Genomic DNA, 19172 nt, shown 5'->3' on the forward strand with positions numbered 1-19172 from the left:
CTATAGGGACACAGCCACGGTAACCAAAATAATGGCGTGCCCAGCATTTTTATATATGACCCTGAGCATGTGATGTTAATTGCTTAATTAACTCAAGAATCACACCTGTGTGGAAGCACCTGCTTTCAATATACTTTGTATCCCTCATTGACTACTCATTATTATTTTGACAGTTACCTGTATGTGCTGAAAGCGCCAGCGCTAAAGAGCTAAACCAACTCCAGAGCACACTGTAAAGCAATCTGTTGCGGGTAAAGGTTTCAGACAAAGCACCAGGGTTGCAAAATTCCAGTTACTTTCCCAAAATTATTTGGCTTTTCAAAAATACCGGTTGAAGAGTTCCAGACTTGAAGATTCTCTAGTGGGAACTTTTTCGGGAATTCTGCAAACCTATGAAGCATTCACCTTCATAACATTGAAGAGTACTTCCTGTCCCAAGCTGTCCTCCTTAAAGAAGTCATGCTCAGGATACGTCCGGGCGATGTCCCGGCGAATCAGCTTCTCACATGGTGATGTCATCTTCAGCAGCTCAGAGTACTGGTCTTTGATAGGCATGTTCTGGGCGTTGCATAGCAACTGCCACACTATTGCTCGGAAGTGATGGGGGATCCCTTTTCTGACCAGATCCTGTTTGGAGAGAAGAAAAATATTGGTCAATACCATCCCGAATGCTTGGGACCTTCCTACCCTAAACCATAACCCTTACCTAACCTTAGCCTTAACCATTTTACATTTCAACTTCAATGGGGTAGGGACATCAAGGTACCCGGATAGCACGGACAAAACATATAATCAGCATTTACTTTGTTTTGAAAATGCTAATATTACCAATTGGTGTCAGTGGACAAACCGAAGTGTGGTTTGCAGTTTACCCAACCTTGTCTATAGATCGCTTTCAAGGTATATAAATAGTTTCGCTGAACTGGTCTATTTCTAATCATTAACGTAACAACAGCCTCTGATGGAAAATATGTAGTCCTTGTTTTCTGAGTGTGTTTATATATCAAGGAACATACTGGTATCCACATAAAATGTTTTATTCTATGTGGTGTTCAGAGCAAACACAATCATGTGTCTGTGTGCTGCTATGCTCCAGTGTGTTTTCTCCACAGCACAGCATGTACCCCAGTCAGTCATTCTAATAACATTTTCCACCACTAAATATAATCTAGTCAGCGAGGCATTGTGCAGAGTGAAATGTTCTTGTAAATTACTGCCGATGTGACTTGATTAAGACATTTCCTCTGCAGAGAGGGAACACTGACCAGTGATGCTGGATGGAGTGTGTGTTAGTGTAGGCTATGTGTTGTTTTTGTGTGCGAGTATGTGTGCGTGCAAGCTTTCGAGAGTGTGGGGTCAGGGGATCTTTCTCTCTCTCTCTCTCTCTGAGGTCAGTCTTGACAGTCCCAGCCTTGTAATGGAAAAACACACACACACACACACACACACACACACACACACACACACACACACACACACACACACACACACACACACACACACACACACACACACACACACACACACACACACACACACACAATCCCTCCACTGGATAATACTCACACACATGCAAGAGGAAACACATGAATAACGCATACAGCTGCAATTACGCCTGTAAAATGACCTGCTCCCATTACTCTGTCTGTCACTACATTACTCAGTCTATGGTTGGTGTTCACTCAGTGTTAAGTCCCAAATGGCACCCTATTCCCCATCTAGGGCTCTGGTCAAAAGTAATGCAGTATGTAGGGCATAGGGTACCAGTTGGAACGCATCCAAGGACAGGCTCATTGTTAAGAGGCTTATCTTTTTTTCTGGAGCACCCTAGTGGAAAAGGGGGAATATGATGCATTGAATTCGTCGCTAGTACGTTAAATTGAGAATGTCAATTTTTCTGATACAACATAAAAGTAGTCCACGTAGTAGTATCATCCTGCCTTGCAAGTTGAAACACACTAGACTAGGTCAACAGGAGAGAGCAATGTCAACTGAGCAATCTATTTGTTGAGGAGCTCAACATGATGATTAATAACATGACTAGGATGCAGTCTTGCAACAGTCAGGTTACATGGAGGTGATGTAGCTAAGGCCTCTTCTCTGGAAAAATTGTGAAATACTATTGTCATTTATAGGGCTGTGGCGGTCACAAAATTTCGTCAGCCGGTGATTGTCAAGCAAATAACTGCTGGTCTCACGGTAATTGACCGTTAATTAACAAACACATTTATAATCTCCTGGCTTCCACACATAGCCTTCAATCCACTGATGCACTTATTTTAGACAGGTCTAAAGAAACATGATGTGAAGAAAATGTAGTCTATTTCAGAAGACTTGTTCTTAAGTCAGGTCCTGATCTAACTATGCCATATGGCTGTGGCTACACTAGTGCATTTAGCAGACAAGATTTGCTTAGAATTCCGTGGCATTATTTTTATAGTCTGAAGAATTCAATTGAACAAAGCTGAATATTTTTCTCCAACTATTGAGGGAGTGTGCACACGCGGCTTTTCTGTGTTGAGCGGCTAACTAAGAAATAGGTACTCCTATATGCTTAATTTAGAGTTATTAATGTAACTTTAGTTGCTCTACAAACGTTGGGCTATATGTTTTGCATGCTGTGACTAATGATTATTTGAAAAAAGTCACATGAAAAGGCATGAGCTCTGCTTAGTTTTTTTGCGCAGGCTGTACACACTTCAATCTCCTATTCACAATTTGACAAGCACTTGATAATGCCTAAAATTTCACGCCGGCATCCTCTTTGTGTGGCCGTAATGCCCCCTAAAACAATCCATGCCTTTTGCAGCCAGTGGCCATTGCGCCCTTGGGCTAAATATAATAATTATAATGACCTTCTCCCTGAGTGCTCAGTACGCTGCAGCTCCTCTCACTCAAATGGCTCTCCATCACCTGATCGGGTCTTTCTCACAGGCTACAAGTGTAGACAGACATCGGGGGCGCAACTGCGCACGTTCTTATCCAATTCCGAGGTGCATATTGAAGGTATTGGGAGAACTGTCCACATTTACTTTTCATCAGCCAACAAGATGAGTGGGCCTAACGAACAGCAAAAGCATTAGCCTATGTTGGGCTCCCAGGTGGCGCAGCGGTCTAAGGCACTGCATCTCAGCCCAAGATGTAGTACCTGGTTCGAATCCAGGTTGTATCACATCCAGCCGAGATTGGGAGTCCCATAGGGCAGCGCACAATTGGCCCAGTGTTGTCCGGATTTGTATGTCATTGTAAATAAAAATGTGTTCTTAACTGACTTGCTAAGTTAAATAAAGGTTAAATAAAAAATATGTTTTAAATGTCAATCTACTATCCCCCTTAGTACAAAAGTTGATCTATTCTATTGGTCAACTTGTCCTTCTGTGCGAGAAAGAAATATTCCAAACATAGTATGGAACAGTTGTGGGATGCGATAGATCTCAAATTAATATAACCACTAGCATCAAAAAACACTTTTTATGCAATGAGGCTGACGGAACAGATCAGAACATTTAGCTTAAAAATGTTGATAAACTAATAGGCTATTTTTTCACATTATAAGCGCAGCAATGTGCACACGGCAGTAGGCTATAAGCGCAAATGTTCCATTAGCGGGAAAACAGCCTGATCAAAAGTGACCACAAATGCGATTATGCATGTAATGCTTTTATTATAAAGGTGAATTTTTATGGTGAAAATGATCTTCCCCAAACTTGAAACTCACACGCTGCTTATGTATGCCAGTTAGGCTCTACACCCCTTGTAAAGCAGATTAATGAGCTTCATTTTAAGAAGTTATTTGGCAACTTTAGTTGTGATACAAACCGTATCAAAACATATAGGCGTAATGCGCTAGGCTACATGAGGTGTGCGACTATAATTAGAAAAAGTTGCACACAAAAAAGTCATCGTTTCTTGCCTTACACTGGCATCATTCACAAGTGATAATATATAATTTACAAGTAATAGGCTAATATTGTCACCATCAGACTATTCTTGATTTAATCTTGTCTTTACATATACTAAATAATATATGTGTGAATTTTTTTGTTGTTGAATGGACCATTATCCATGTATCTTGAAACAGGGGCAGGTGAAAATTACATGTCATCTACGCACTTAAATAGCGAATGGAGGACGTTTTTCCCGTGGTTCATTTTCATGCCAGCCAGGTAGGCTATATTCCTGCTGTAAAGATAAACGATGTGCTTAATATTAGGAAAGTTGAGAAGTAAATATGAACTCAGCAAAAAAAAGAAACGTCCCTTTTTCAGGACCCTGTCTTTCAAAGATAATTTGTAAAAATCCAAATAACTTCACAGATCTTCATTGTAAAGGGTTTAAACACTGTTTCCCATGCTTGTTCAATGAACCATACACAATTAATGAACATGCACCTGTGGAACGGTCGCTAAGACACTAACAGCTTACACATGGTAGGCAATTAAGGTCACAGTTATGAAAACTTAGGACACTAAAGAGGCCTTTCTACTGACTGAAAAACACCAAAAGAAAGACGCCCAGGGTCCTTGCTCATCTGCGTGAACGTGCCTTAGGCATGCTGCAAGGAGGCATGAGGACTGCAGATGTGGCCAGGGTAAGAAATTGCAATGTCCGTACTGTGAGACGCCTAAGACAGCACTACAGGGAGACAAGGCGGACAGTTAATCGTCCTCGCAGTGGCAGACCACGTATAACACTTGCGCAGGATCAGTACATCCGAACATCACACCTGCGGGACAGGTACAGAATGGCAACAACAACTGCCCGAGTTACACCAGGAACGCACAATTCCTCCATCAGTGCTCAGACTGTCTGCAATAAGGCTGAGAGAGGCTGGACTGAGGGCATGTAGCCCTGTTGTAAGGCAGGTCCTCACCAGACATCACCGGCAACAACGTCGCCTATGGGCACAAACCCACCGTCACTGGACCAGACAGCACTGGCAAAAAGTGCTCTTCACTGACGAGTCACGGTTGTGTCTCACCAGGGGTGATGGTCAGATTCGTGTTTATCGTCGAAGGAATGAGCGGTACACTGAGGCCTGTACTCTGGAGCAGGATCGATTTGGAGGGGGAGGGTCCGTCATGGTCTGGGGCGGTGTGTCCCAGCATCATCGGACTGAGCTTGTTGTCATTGCAGGCAATCTCAACGCTGTGCGTTACAGGGAAGACATCCTCCTCCCTCATGTGGTACCCTTCCTGCAGGCTCATCCTGACATGACCCTCCAGAATGACAATGCCACCAGCCATACTGCTCGTTCTGTGCGTGATTTCCTGCAAGACAGGAATGTCAGTGTTCTGCCATGGCCAGCGAAGAGCCCGGATCTCAATCCCATTGAGCACGTCTGGGACCTGTTGAATCGTAGGGTGAGGGCTAGGGCCATTCCACCCAGAAATGTCTGGGAACCTGCTTGTGCCTTGTTGGAAGAGTGGGTTAACATCTCACAGCAAGAACTGGCAAATCTGGTGCAGTCCATGAGGAGGAGATGCACTGCAGTACTTAATGCAGCTGGTGGCCACACCAGATACTGTTACTTTTGATTTTGACCTCGCCTTTGTTCAGAGACACATTATTCCATTTGTTAGTCACATGTCTGTGGAACTTGTTCAGTTTGTCTCAGTTGTTGAATATTATGTTCATACAAATATTTACACGTTAGGTTTGCTGAAAATAAACGCAGTCGACAGTGAGAGGACGTTTCTTTTTTTGCTGAGTTTAGTAGGCCTAGCCTATTAAAAGCTGATGGGATGCTCCTCTATTTAGTAGAGGCCATCACTCTGTTTTCTCACGCAATTGCAAAGCCTTTAGAAATGTTGTGCAACATAAGCTCATGATCTCTCATGAAGTGTTTGATTAGATTTTTTATTACATTTGCATTGATGTCAGAGTGATTAGAGGGACAATATATTGCTGGGTACCAGGCAGTTTTAGCAAGTTTGGTAGGCTACTAATGACCATCAGCAACATCAGAGCTTGGAGAAGCCTAATTACTGTGACAAAACGGTCATTTGGAATTGACCGTCTTCATGACTCGTGACCGCCGTTGTGGTGGTAATTCGGTCACCGTAACAGCCCTAGTCACGCAGCCGAGGTCCAGTGGAAGGTTCTCCACCACTTTAACATACAATGCAAAACTAATGCATAACAGCAACTCAGATTTACCATTAGCTTTTTTGTCTGTGACCAGGCTTACGATTCGAACACACCGACAGCGTCATTGCACAAAATAGTACGCAGCCTCATCTGGATATGTATGCAATAAAAGTTAAACATTCAACTTCTGCTACCATTTCTGTTAAGCCGTCTACGCATACAGTTTGACGCATTCATTCGATAAATCCAGCGTATACATCACACCGAATGCACTGCAACTGCCTCTGCAACGCAATGCTGCAAGGCAAACGCCGCGTTTCATTGGAAATGAATTGAAATTCTGGTGTACCAAAATGCATTGATGCTGTCGGTGTGTTGGAAGCGATACTCTTGGTCCTGGATGTTAAGTTCATGTTTTAAGTATCCCTATATTTCTGTTATTACGGGGCTATCACTCAGTCAAGAGTGCGCATGCGCAGGAAGTCTAGTCGTTGATGGACCTAGCCTTGAGTGAAATGGCTACCTTGTAGTGTGTTCATATAGTAAACTTTGTTAAACTGGAACCTTGTCGTTGTGTCATTTCCAGTTAACACTGGAAACACGCCCCGATTGGCTGATTCAGATGTCATTGACATGGGTAATCAGACTTCCCCCTGAGCGACTAGAGAGACACCATCAGTTGGCAGTGAGCACTAAGAAGGCTACATTTAGAACAGGGTTCACACGGTAAAATCAAGACAACAGTAGTAAGGGTCAGTGAGAGACGTAGCTGGCCTTGGGGAAATACCCCTGAACTGCGCCTGTATAGTATCAATACCAGGAAACAAAGAGACCGCTGTACTGTACAAAATGTATTCACTACCTTCATTGATTACAAATATTTGTGCAACTTATAGCTAGCTAGTAAGCGAAGATAGGAACCTTGTATTATTCACTATTCTCTGAAATATTCAGGCGAGGATGAGAGGAATCGAGCACAGATTGAGACTCACCAATAGTCTCTCACCTATAGGTTTAGGGCCTAGGGGAAGGGGTTAGGTTTAGGGTCAAGGGATTAGGGCCAAGGGGAAGGGGTAATGGTTAGGGCTAAGGGGAAGGGGTAATGGTTAGGGCCAAGGGGAAGGGGTAATGGTTAGGGCCAAGGGGAAGGGGTTATGGTTAGGGCCAAGGGGAAGGGGTTATGGTTAGGGGGAAGGGGAAGGAGTTTAGGGCATAGGGGAAGGGGTTAGGTCCAAGGGGTAGGGAGTGAATTGAGACGGGCTATTCCAGAGAGTTGACTCTTACAAAAGGCCAATAATAGTCTCTCCCTTTTTAAGCTTGTCCCCAGGCTATTGTGTACAGGAAGTGTCCAGTGCACGAGAGTACTCACCTTGAGCTGCTTCTCGTTCTTCTTGCGGAAGTCCTCCCACTCATTAACTATGCGTCCCCAGAGGATCCAGGAGTCCTCCTCCAGGTGAGACAGATTAGAGGAGGCCGAGGAGCTGGACACCAGGCTGGAGACGCTGTTCCTCCTGGAGCCGTTCACAGAGCGGAGGGATTTACTGTCCGTCTCCAGCAACCTAGAGACACAAACACAACATGCATGAGCTTCTCTTGCCACATATGACCAGCATATAACCATTATACTCAGGCATACATGATCTCCAATGAGAGACATTACGATGGGAGTTCGGACTGAATGAGAGAGCATTTCATTCTATGTTCGGAGGTGAAGGCAGCTCAAATTACGGACGACAGATATAGATTATTTAATGTAGCTTTAACTGCTAATGTACCAAATCAAGAATAAACACACGTAACTGGTCAATCTGAAACGTTTCATTAGTGTCAATAGATAGATAGTCACTGTAATGGTTAGCTGTGCCACTAGAGATTTTGGGTTCAAGTCCAGGCTCTGTCGCAGCCGGCCGCGACCGGGAGACCCATGGGGTGACGCACAATTGACCCAGCGTCGTCCGGGTTAGGGGAGGGTTTGGCCGGCAGGGATGTCCTTGTCCCATCACGCACTAGCGACTCCTGTGGCGGGCCGGAAGCAGTGCACGCCGACACGTCGCCATGTGTACAGTGTTTCCTCCGACACATTGGTGCAGCTGGCTTCCGGGTTAAGTGGGCAGTGTCAAGAAGCAGTGCGGCTTGGTTGGGTTTCGGAGAATGGACGGCTCTCGACCTTCGCCTCTCCCGAGTCCGTACGGGAGTTGCAGCGATGAGACGAGACTAACTACCAATTGGATACCACGAAATTGGGGAGAAAAAGGGTATAAATAAAAATAATTTAATAAATAGATAGTCACTGTTACAGTAGAAAGGATCAGACATGCATTGATATGGGCAGTGTGGGTTTACTTTACACTGGGTAAATGCTTGAGGCAAGTAGCCCAATAACTGATGCTGAACATTTATCCAAATCGTGCTGGCACTGGTAGACGGTGAAGCCACTAAATTCTAGCGCAGTGCTAAAAATGGAAACGCTCATTCAATGCGGAAGAATTTGCAGTGAGATATAGTACAGCTTTATGACAGAGCCATAGCCAAGGAGAGCCCACTGCAACAGCATCCCCAGTGATGATGGGAGAATAGCCAGCTGCCAGCTCTGAGCCCTGGATGTAGGGTCAAGGGGGTTACAGATGTAGGGGTTACAGACAGTACTAGGGACAAAGTGCATCTCTTAAAAAAGGTTGGCAGGACAACACATCCTTTCACAGCACTTCTGTTTGTTTCCTAAAAGAAATGCAATGAACATGGTGGATAGTAAAGCCTTGAACAACCATCATGATCACTATATCAGGGTCACTACTATATCAGTCAGACTGATATTTCATGGAACATTTAACTTGCATTAATGTCCCAAGTGTCAGAAAGCAAAGTGGACTTAGACAGTTGATTAACTTCTTGCGACTACAGGGGGTGCTGTTCCGAATTAGCATTTTGTCGTCTCCAAATTAAACTGCCTAGTACTCAATTCTTGCTCGTACAATATGCATATTATTAATTATATTGGATAGAAAACACCTTCTAGTTTCATACAACGTTGAAATTATGTCTGTGGGTGACCCAGAACACTTTCTACAGCGAAATCCATGACAGACAGTGAAAGGTCTGAGAGCGAAGCTCTGGTTTCAGATCAGTTTTTAAGGTCTCTGTCTATCCTATGGAACGACACGAACTGCACCCGCCTTCCCCTGGATGTCAGTAACCAATGAGAAGTGGAATGGGCCTTCTAGGTAGCTCTCAGAGGTTATAAAACACCAAGGAGTGAGAGTAGCCCCCCTTTCGACGCTCGCCCTTACGCAGGATGGGACCTCCGGACGCCATTTTCACAGGCTCGGTTATCAACTTGAAATGTATCCGTCTGTAATTTAATTCGATATAGGACTTAGAAACATCATAAGGTAGTTAATTTAAACCGTTTTATAGCAATTTATATCCGTTTAGTGCGATTTTGAGGAATTTCTTTGTTGTGCACTCTGAAACTTTGGACACGTTTTGGTGTCCCGTTCGATCGTTAGTGGATATTTCGAAGGACAGAGGACATCTATCGACCAAAAGACGTTTATAACATAGAAAGGATACATTGCCCAAGAATATGATGGAAGAACAGCTCAAAGTAAGCAATATTTAATATGATAAATTGTTGTTCTGTCGAAATATTTTAAACGCATATTTCGCCATTTTGTTTGGTATAGCTTTGGTATAGCTTCACTTGGCGAACCCTGTATTGAAAAGTAAGGATAATTTTAAAAATGTAAATCAGCGGTTGCATTAAGAACTAATTTGTCTTTCGATTCCTGTCAACCCTGTATTTTTTAGTCAAGTATATGATTAGCTTTTAATTAAACTAGATCACTCTGATAGATGACGTCAGACATATTGAGGCTTGATTTCCTAGTATTTTTATTGTGTAACCACGGTTTTGTATGGCTAAATATGCACCTTTTCGAACAAACTGTATATGTATGTTGTAAAATGATGTTACAGGAGTGTCATCGGAAGAATTCTGAGAAGGTTAGTGAAAAAATTAATATCTTTTGGCGGTGGTTACGTTATAGCGCTCTTTGGCTGGAATCGATGCTCTGGTAACGTTTGCACATGTAGTATGCTAACTTATCGATTTATTGTGTTTTCGCTGAAAAACGCTTAGAAAATCTGAAATATGGTCTGAAATCACAAGAACTGGGTCTTTCCATTGCTATGCTTTGTCTATTTTTATGAAATGTTTTATGATGAGTAAATTGGTCATACACGTTGCTCTATCTAGTAATTCTAGTCGATTTGTGATGGTCGGTGCAATTGTAAACTGTGATTTCTACCTGAAATATGCACTTTTTTCTAACAAAAACTATCCTATACCATGAATATGTTATCAGACTGTCATCTGATGGGTTTTTTTATAGGTTATTGGCTATCAATATCTTAGTTGAGCCGAATTGGTGATAGCACCTGAAGGAGTAAGAAACTGATGGAGTTAGAATAGTGGTGTATTTTGCTAACGTGTTTAGCTAATAGATTTACATATTTTGTCTTCCCTGTAAAACATTTTAAAAATCTGAAATGGTGGCTTTATTCACAAGATCTGTATCTTTCATCTGGTGTCTTGGACTTGTGATTTAATGATATTTAGATGCTACTATTTACTTGTGAAGCTATGCTAGCGATGCTAATCAGTGTGGGGGGGGTGGGGGGTGATCCCGGATACGGGGTTGATACTCGTGAAAGGTTAACTATTACTTCAATGAGATCCTACATTTGACCTTAACCCAAAACATGACCATAAAAAAAAAAAGCTATGACACGTCAACAGTAAAGTGGGTCAATACAAAGTAGCCTAAATAACTACCTGGCATCTGGTCTCATCTATTTGATTGAAAACATTCCTGAAAGTGGGCTGGTGAGAAAAAGCTGCAGGAGTATGTTTAAGTTCACAGCAGACTGACCTTGTATCACTGTATCAATTAATGTGCCAATTTGTTTGTCACTGGAGCTGTAAGACTGAAGTTAACAGACACTGGATCATGTTCATTAGGGAACGGAACAGAACACATTTTAAAACAAATTGTAACAGAAAACGCAAATTAGCATTTCTCATCAGACAAGTCCAGGCAGTCCATCCCTGTTTCAGTCAGTTGTCTTTCCGTTTAGTGCCAACTGAACAGGACCCAGGGCTGTGAGAGGGAACCATGCCTCCTAACCTATGCAGTGCTGACGAGCCCATGTGTGTCCCAAATGGCAACCTATTCCCTATGTAGTTCTGGTCAAAAGTAGTGCACTTCATAGGGAATAGGGTGCCATTTGGGAAGAGGCTATGGCCTATGCTGGGACACAGAGGCTCAGAAACCTGAACTCAGAAAAAGGGCCTGGGCCTCTCGGCTCCAGGGTGACGTTACTGGGAGTGCTCCCAGACTGGGTAGGGTTAAAGCCATATTTGGGTCAGGAGGAAGGGGGCCAGGGTAGGCCTGTGTTACAGGGACTGTGTTACAGGGACAGCTAGGAGATCCCCAGCAAGGGTTTTACATTTAGGACATACATTCAACATGTTGGGAAAGGTAGTAAATATTGCAGATGAATAATACTGTGTCGTGAGAATAATTTAAAAACAGTGATAGCTGCTTGCTTAATTAAAACATAGCTTTGCTTTCAAAGGCAACAGATCTAGAAAGCAGTAGGCTAGATACCAGACTATGTATCATGAGAGGCCTAAAATGCTGTTGCTAAATGTAGAGCCCAATGTCATCACAACTATAATGGGATGTGAGGGAATACACTACTAAGATATAGGCTAAAGGTTTAAGCCATCCTAACAGGACGCAATGTTGCAGTAGCAGCCCATGGCTTCTAGCAAACATGCAAGATAACACTGAGTGTGTTCTTAAGAGGCCGTGTGGAAGTAGGAAGGGTAGGGAATGTTGAGGTCATTGATAAGGTTAGTCACTGGCCTCAGTGGCCTGTAACGATTCACTTTCCGCTAACCTAAAAAGTCTATGAGTTGTAGGCCTAAAGCAACAAATGTAGCCTAGAACATGGAACAAACAATCCATTTCAACCATGGATGAAGAACCGTCCACATATTCTCCTCTCCCTCTCTCCTTGGTAGATTATCACACTGTCATTTTCAGAAAATTTCCAAATGTTGATACACTGTTTATTCTAGGCACACACTGACAGTCAGAAAACCTGAATTTCCCATGTAGCCTAGTCACTGCTCCTCCGCTAATAATTCACCAGTCGACAAAACATTCCATGTTGGGTTCTCACAGATGGCTCAAATGGCTCAAAACAAATACATCAAACCATTGTAATTTACTGAAAAGATCCAGTACAGCACAGAGATTCGTAGGAGGAACAACAGAGGATACAAAGGAACTATTTAAACAAGTTGCTCTGTCGCCAAAATAATCCATGTCAGTTAGACTTTGTCCTCAGTTATGGCCTCTCGGTAACGAGAAGAGAGCCATGGCATCTAGAAAGAGAAGTTAGGATCCTCGTGCTGCTTACCAGGATAAACTCATGGTGCTGTCTTCATGTCTTTGATGTGTAGTTAGAAGATCCAGAGAAGCTACCAGCCTTTGCCTAGTGAACTGGCTGAACTGAGTCTGGCACTAGTCTCTCTCAAACGCAAACCTCTTATCTACTTTGCACAGTACAAAGGCCTTCCCCTTCTCAGTGTGTGTGTGTGTGTGTGTTGCATTACATTAGTATCTGTGATACTGCATTGATCTCAAAGTACACAAGTCTTCCCTCGGTGCTCAAAGATGTATAAAAACCTACTTTTGATGCACCTGCAGATCAGTGTCTTCCTGCTCAGTCAGAAAGTGACGGTAACTAGGCCTTTACATAAAACTAAGATAGAAAAACTGCCAGTCCATTATTTTATATATCTTGTTCTCATCCATTTTGGTATTTAAAAAGGGGAGAAACAAGGAATTTCAACATCAGTGTGACATCATACAACTTTTTTTTATTATTTCTTTTGTTGAAAGATTATTCCTGCAATGAATGTGTACTTCTTCAAAGACACAGTGCTGGTTCGGAAGATACAACTTATTTTCTATGGGAGTCAATTAAATTTATCAGATTGGAAAAACTTTGTAATCTCCGATAAAAATGTAACATTTCTGTAGACGAGTCATTTTCAAACCCCAGTCACGATGATCCTCAAGACTGTACCTCCTACCCTTGACACTGCAACAATAGCTCTAAATGTCGTGCTTTTTGGTCCACCAGCCACTCATATTTTTTACCAGTAATTTGCCATAATTACATAACACAAAAAAGCAGATGGCCATGCTTTGTAATATTTCTAAAACAAATGTATTAGTAACAGGTAATGTGGTATATTGCTCAATTACAAAAAGTGTGACCCGAGTGTTTTAATCAAAATATAAGGGACAAAATATTCAGCTGCCCCTTTAAAGCGGGAGGTTACCATGGTAACAGGGCCACTCGAGTCCTGTCACGTGTGTCTGTGTGCATGTGTGAGATTTGGGATCTGATTAGGGAGTCTTCACTATCAGTTGAAGCAGCAGACAAACAAACGTTGAAAAGCAACCCGAGCTTGTGAACAAAACAAATGTAAATAGCCAAGAAACACGAGGACAAAGTCTCACTCTGCAGACTTGAGTAAATTAGACCGACTTTTATGCCTGTACGCAGCACCTCCAAAAATGTATCTATCAGCACTTAATTCATTGCACACAGCTCCCCTGCCAGGCAGTATTGCTGCACGAGGTGGGATATACAGTAGGATTAGTATATCTTTGTGCAATTAGCAGCTATGAAACAAAACAGCAGAAATACTTTGAAAACAGCTACTACAGCCTTTTTCTAACCCCAACATGTACTCAAAATTGACTTTTGACTATTTTTATTTGCAAATGTAATAGAGCCCCACAGTGGAGGTGTCATAATACCCATAAAACCTTGCGGTCAAACAGGGAAATGGTTCCATTCGTTTTTCCACCATTGATTTTTCCCATAGGGAATTTTAAAAACACTTAAAATAAGGGCTGTGTTTTGTGTAGGCTTACCCTGGCGTGACATTTTGAAAACCATGTATATCTCTCTTGCATAGGGAAAAATAAATAGTGGAAAAACGATTGGAACCATTTCCTTGTTTGACTGCTATGTTTTATGGGTATTATGACACCTGTTATGACTCATAAGGTGGTACTCTATGCTTGCACTGTAGAGCCTTGCAAATTGACCACCCGCCAACGTGGCTGGTGAAATAGACATTCTTAACCGCCAACACCTAAATTGACCCCCTGGAGGGAGACTGATGCAGGAGGGAGGGGCAGCAGGGACATGTGCCAAATGAAAGAGGCCAGCTGTAGCCCTGCTTGAACTAAACACCACACCTGCTGTCCACCCTCTGTTGAGGAAGGTGCTTAGAGGTCTGTCCAGGACAATGAAAAGTTGACCTTTCCCCCCTATAATTACTTTGAACAGGAGGAGACATCGCCACGCTGTTGTCTTCAATCATGTTGTAGTGACTTCTGAATAATAAAATCAGCGAACTAAGAGGTTAAGAATCACTACTTCTGACTGCTCCTCTACTCAGTTGATGTCTTAACGGATGTTAGCCAAGCTTTATAAAGCATAAGGAAAACAGACCTATTCAAATATCATTCTCACTTCTCCTTCTCTCACACGGCAGACTGTTCAGAAGATTCAGCCAGTATTAGCTTTCATTAACTGTGTCCTACTACTACAACTCATCATCTCAGCCCCATGAGCATCGCTCTCACACTTCAGACAGATCAGTACAGCCACATCTCACAGGGCTCTGACTGCAGTCTTCTTCATTTGCGATTGCCATACTGAGTCGTCGTCCCAAATGGCAACCTATTCCCTTTATAGTGCACTACTTTTGATCAGGGCCCATCTCAGCGAGTCACCTGCTGCACTTCTCAGGCCTTGTTCTTTCCATGTCAACACTCAGACTGCTCATAAAAGCAGGGTGAGAGCCACAGGATGGAGAGAAAAGGGTAGAGTGGAGGGGACAGCAGTGGCTGTGTGTTGAGTCCTAATGCACTTATCTTGTTTCAGCTAATGAACACTTCAGGGACAGACAATGTGGCTGTAGGCCTACTTTTACTTAGATCATTGTGAAAATGTCTTTGTAGCCACTGTCAGTCACTGTTATTGTTAGACAATTAAGATTGATATAACCACTGCCTTTGTCACTGGTCTAATCAATGCAAATGTTGTACATGAAAAGAGGAAAGGGAACAAAAATTCATATGTTGACAGAACTTGATTTAATTGATTTATTAATTCATAGTTGGCACTCACCTGTTCTGCTCCTCCAGCTTGGCGAGCAGCTCCAGTTCATCTGGGCTGAGTTTAGCGGGCGATGCCGACGTGGGAGACGGGGAGAGGGATGTTGAGGAGGCGGCTGTGGTGGTCTGCAGGGACGAGGGCACCGTTGCCATCTGGCTAGACGAGGTGGCAACCTGGCTAGCCATCTGACTAACCGTGTGTGACACAGAGTTCTTCACCCATGAGAGAGTAGAACTCAGCTTGCCTGCAACCTTGTCAGTCGCCACCTGTGGAGAGAAGCATGTGAGCTGTAGGAGGGATTTACAAGTACACTTCCTTCCTTCTGTCTGTTTTATGTATTTTGGGCTCTCTTTCCTGCAATGTTTAAGTTTATGAACACTGTCAATAGTCCTTTTTGTTCTCTGGCTGTCCAACCATCTCTAGACATATTAGAACACTGATTTGTGACTGTTACTGTGTAGTAAGGCTTTTCTTGGTGTGGATCCATGCTTCATCTAACGACTGTCTCGTTTTCTTTCTTCGTCACACTGATGCATCAAGAATTTACAATACACAGACTATTAAATGCAAAAGCCGCAGCTTGAAGGAAGAAAGACAAACTGGTCTCAGTAGGTCATTGATACAGTGCATTTAGAAAGTATTAATACCCCTGGACTTATTTCACATTGTGTTGTGTTGCAGCCTGAATTCAAAATTGATTAAATAGATTTTTCCAACCATCTACGCACAATACTAAATAATGACAAAGTGAAAACATGTTTATTTTATTGAAAATGAAACACATATCGAATTTACATAAGAATTCAGACCCCTGAGTTAATACATATTAGAAACACCTTTGGCAGCAATCGTCTTGTGGTGAATGAGCGGACCAAGGCGCAGCGGGTGATGAATACATAATGAATTTAATAAAGAAAAGAATAACGATGACGAAGCACACTTTAGAAATTACAAAATAACAAAACGAACTAAACAGACCTGAACATGAGAACTACATGAAACGAAGAATGCACGAACAGGAAAAACGAATGCACGAACGAGACAGTACCGTGTGGTGCAACAAAACACAGACACAGCGACAATCACCCACAAACAAACAGTGAGAACAGCCTACCTTAATATGGTTCTCAATCAGAGGAAACGTCAAACACCTGCCTCTAATTGAGAACCATATCAGGCAACACATTTAACCCAACATAGAAACACATAACATAGAATGCCCACCCCAACTCACGCCCTGACCAACTAAACACATACAAAAACAATGGAAAACAGGTCAGGAACGTGACAGCAATTAAGCTATGAGTCTTTCTGGTTAAGTCTGGAAGAGCTTTGCAGACCTGGATTGTAGAATATTTGCACATTATTATTTTTTAAATTCTTCAAGCTCTGCCAAGTTGTTTGTTGATCATTGCTAGACAGCCATTTTCAAGTCTTGCCATAGATTTTCAAGACGATGTAAGTAAAAACTGCAACTAAGCCACTCAGGAAGTCGCCTTGGTAAGCTATTCCAGTGTATATTTGGCCTTGTGTTTTAAGTTATTGTCCTAATGAAAAGGTGAATTTGCCTCCCAGTGTGTTGGAAAGCAGACAACCAGGTTTTCCTCTAGGACTTTGCCTGTGCTTAACTCTATTCCATTTCTTTTTATTAAAAAAAGAACTCCCCAGTCCTTGCCAATGATAAGCATACCCATAACATGATGCAGCCACAACCATGCTTGGGAAAAAATGAAGAGTGATACTCAGTGATGTGTTGGATTTGCCCAAAACATAACACTTTGTATTCAGGACATAAGGTTAATTTCTTTGCCACATTTTTGGCAGTTTTACTTTAGTGCCTTATTGCAAACAGGATGCATGTTTGGGAATATTTTCTATTCTGTACAGGCTTCCTTCTCACTCTGTCATTTAGGTTAGTATTGTGGATTAACTACAATGTTGATCCATGCTGTTTTCTCCTATCACAGCTATAAGACTCTGTAACTGTTTTAAAGTTACCATTTTTACACCCATCTACCAATAGGTGCCCTTCGTTGCAATGTATTGAAAAACCTCCCTGGCCTTTGTGGTTGAATCTGTGTTTGAAATTCACTGCTCGACTTAGGGGCCTTATAGATAATTGTATGTGTGGGGTACAGAGATGAGGCAGTCATAAAAAATTATGTTAAACAAAAATCCATGCCACTTATTATGTGACATGTTAAGCACATTTTTACACCTGAACTTATTTAGGCTTGCCATAACAAAGGGGTTGAATACTTATTGACTTCTTGCCACTATAGGGGGTGCTGTTTTCGCATTAGCATAATTTCCTCTACAGATTAAACTGCCTCTTATTCAATTATTGCTCTTACATATGCATATAATTAATACCATTGGATAGAAAACAATCTATAGTTTCTAAAACCGTTTCAATTTTGTCTCTGAGTTAAACAGAAGTCATTTGACAGCACTTTCCCTGACCAAGAAGAAGAATGCAAGATGTGTATGCTCGCTTCAACGCTCTGCCTATATATGGTCACGCCACCTATGACCCGAAACACACTTCATTCGTCTTCCTCTGGGTGTCAAGAGGACGTCAGAGGAGAAATTTTTTGTTTACCTTGTACTGACGTGAAATAAGACCTATTTCTTTGGCGTGACCGACAACTTCCGGTTCTCTGACTCGCGCTATTTGGAGGTGCGATTGTCTACTGTTTTGCTGCCGTTACGGATGAAAACTATCTCCGTCTCGAAGTTTGTTTGATACATGTGACCATATCATCTTAATGTATGTTTTTTCAATATAGTTTAATCAGATTATTTGAATTTTTTCGGGAGTTTTGCCGTGTTCCGTTCTGTGACTTTTTTTTACTTTGGCCAGTCGACCAGTACATATGCTAAATGAAGAGGGAAAGTTGCCATTATGAATGGATTGAACGACTCATCAGGACTAAGGACACATTGATCAACATTCTGATGAAAGATCAGCAATAGTAAGACCCAATTTACGATGTTATTTCATATATCTGTCGTGCATGTGAACTGGTCGCGGGCGCCCAGCTGGTTCTGGCTGGCGTGGCTATGCTAATTTAGCGCTACATTTTGTTTTCGCTATAAAACATTTAATAAATCTGAAATATTGTTTGGATTCACCAGATGTTGGGCTTTCAATATCTGTACGCTGTGTATTTTTCTGAAATGTTTTAAGATAAGTAATTAGTTATATGACGTTGGTCTCTGTAATTGTTCTGGCTGCGTCAGCACTATTTCAGATTGCAGCTGCAATGTAGAACTGTGATTTATACCTGAAAAATGCACATTTTTCAAAAAAAAACTATGCTATACCATAAATATGTTATCAGACTGTCATCTTATGAAGTTGTTTCTTGGTTAGTGGCTATATATATTTTTATTTAGTCGAATTAGTGATAGCTACTGACGCAGGAAAAAACTGTTGGAGTAAAAAAATTGTGTCTTATGCTAACGTGGTTAGCTAATAGATTTACATATTGTGTCTTCCCTGTAAAACATTTTAAAAATCTGAAATGGTGGCTTTATTCACAAGATCTGTATCTTTCATCTGGTGTCTTGGACTTGTGATTTAATGATATTTAGATGCTACAATTTACTTGTGACGCTATGCTAGCTATGCTACTCAGTGGGGGGGGGAGTGGGGGGTGATCCCGGATCCGGGTTGGTGACTCGTTAAAGGTTAACGCAATTTTTTTTGTACATTTGTAAAATGTCTATAAACATAAATCCACTGACATTATGGGGTATTGTGTGTAGGCCAGGCTGTAACACAACAAACTGTGGAAAAAGTC

General features: G+C 42.0%; 1 protein-coding gene across 3 annotated transcripts in view; it reads right to left on the reverse strand.

The window, feature by feature from the left end:
• The window catches only part of LOC120054962 (ecotropic viral integration site 5 protein homolog), a 67045-nt gene that overhangs the window by 29456 nt on the left and 18417 nt on the right, over positions 1-19172 (reverse strand). For 2 of the 3 annotated variants that reach the window (XM_039002759.1, XM_039002757.1), the window contains exons 2-4: positions 15379-15632; positions 7460-7649; positions 406-627 (exon numbers count right to left, since the gene is read on the reverse strand). In XM_039002759.1, the coding sequence (XP_038858687.1) occupies positions 406-627; positions 7460-7649; positions 15379-15551 (585 nt within the window). In that variant the 5' untranslated portion in view covers positions 15552-15632. Of the gene's footprint in view, positions 1-405; positions 628-7459; positions 7650-12579; positions 12677-15378; positions 15633-19172 lie in introns of those variants that run through there. The other variant, XM_039002758.1, reaches the window with a different exon arrangement.

The sequence above is a fragment of the Salvelinus namaycush genome, chromosome 10 (assembly GCF_016432855.1).
Source record: "Salvelinus namaycush isolate Seneca chromosome 10, SaNama_1.0, whole genome shotgun sequence".
Lineage (NCBI taxonomy): Eukaryota > Metazoa > Chordata > Actinopteri > Salmoniformes > Salmonidae > Salvelinus > Salvelinus namaycush.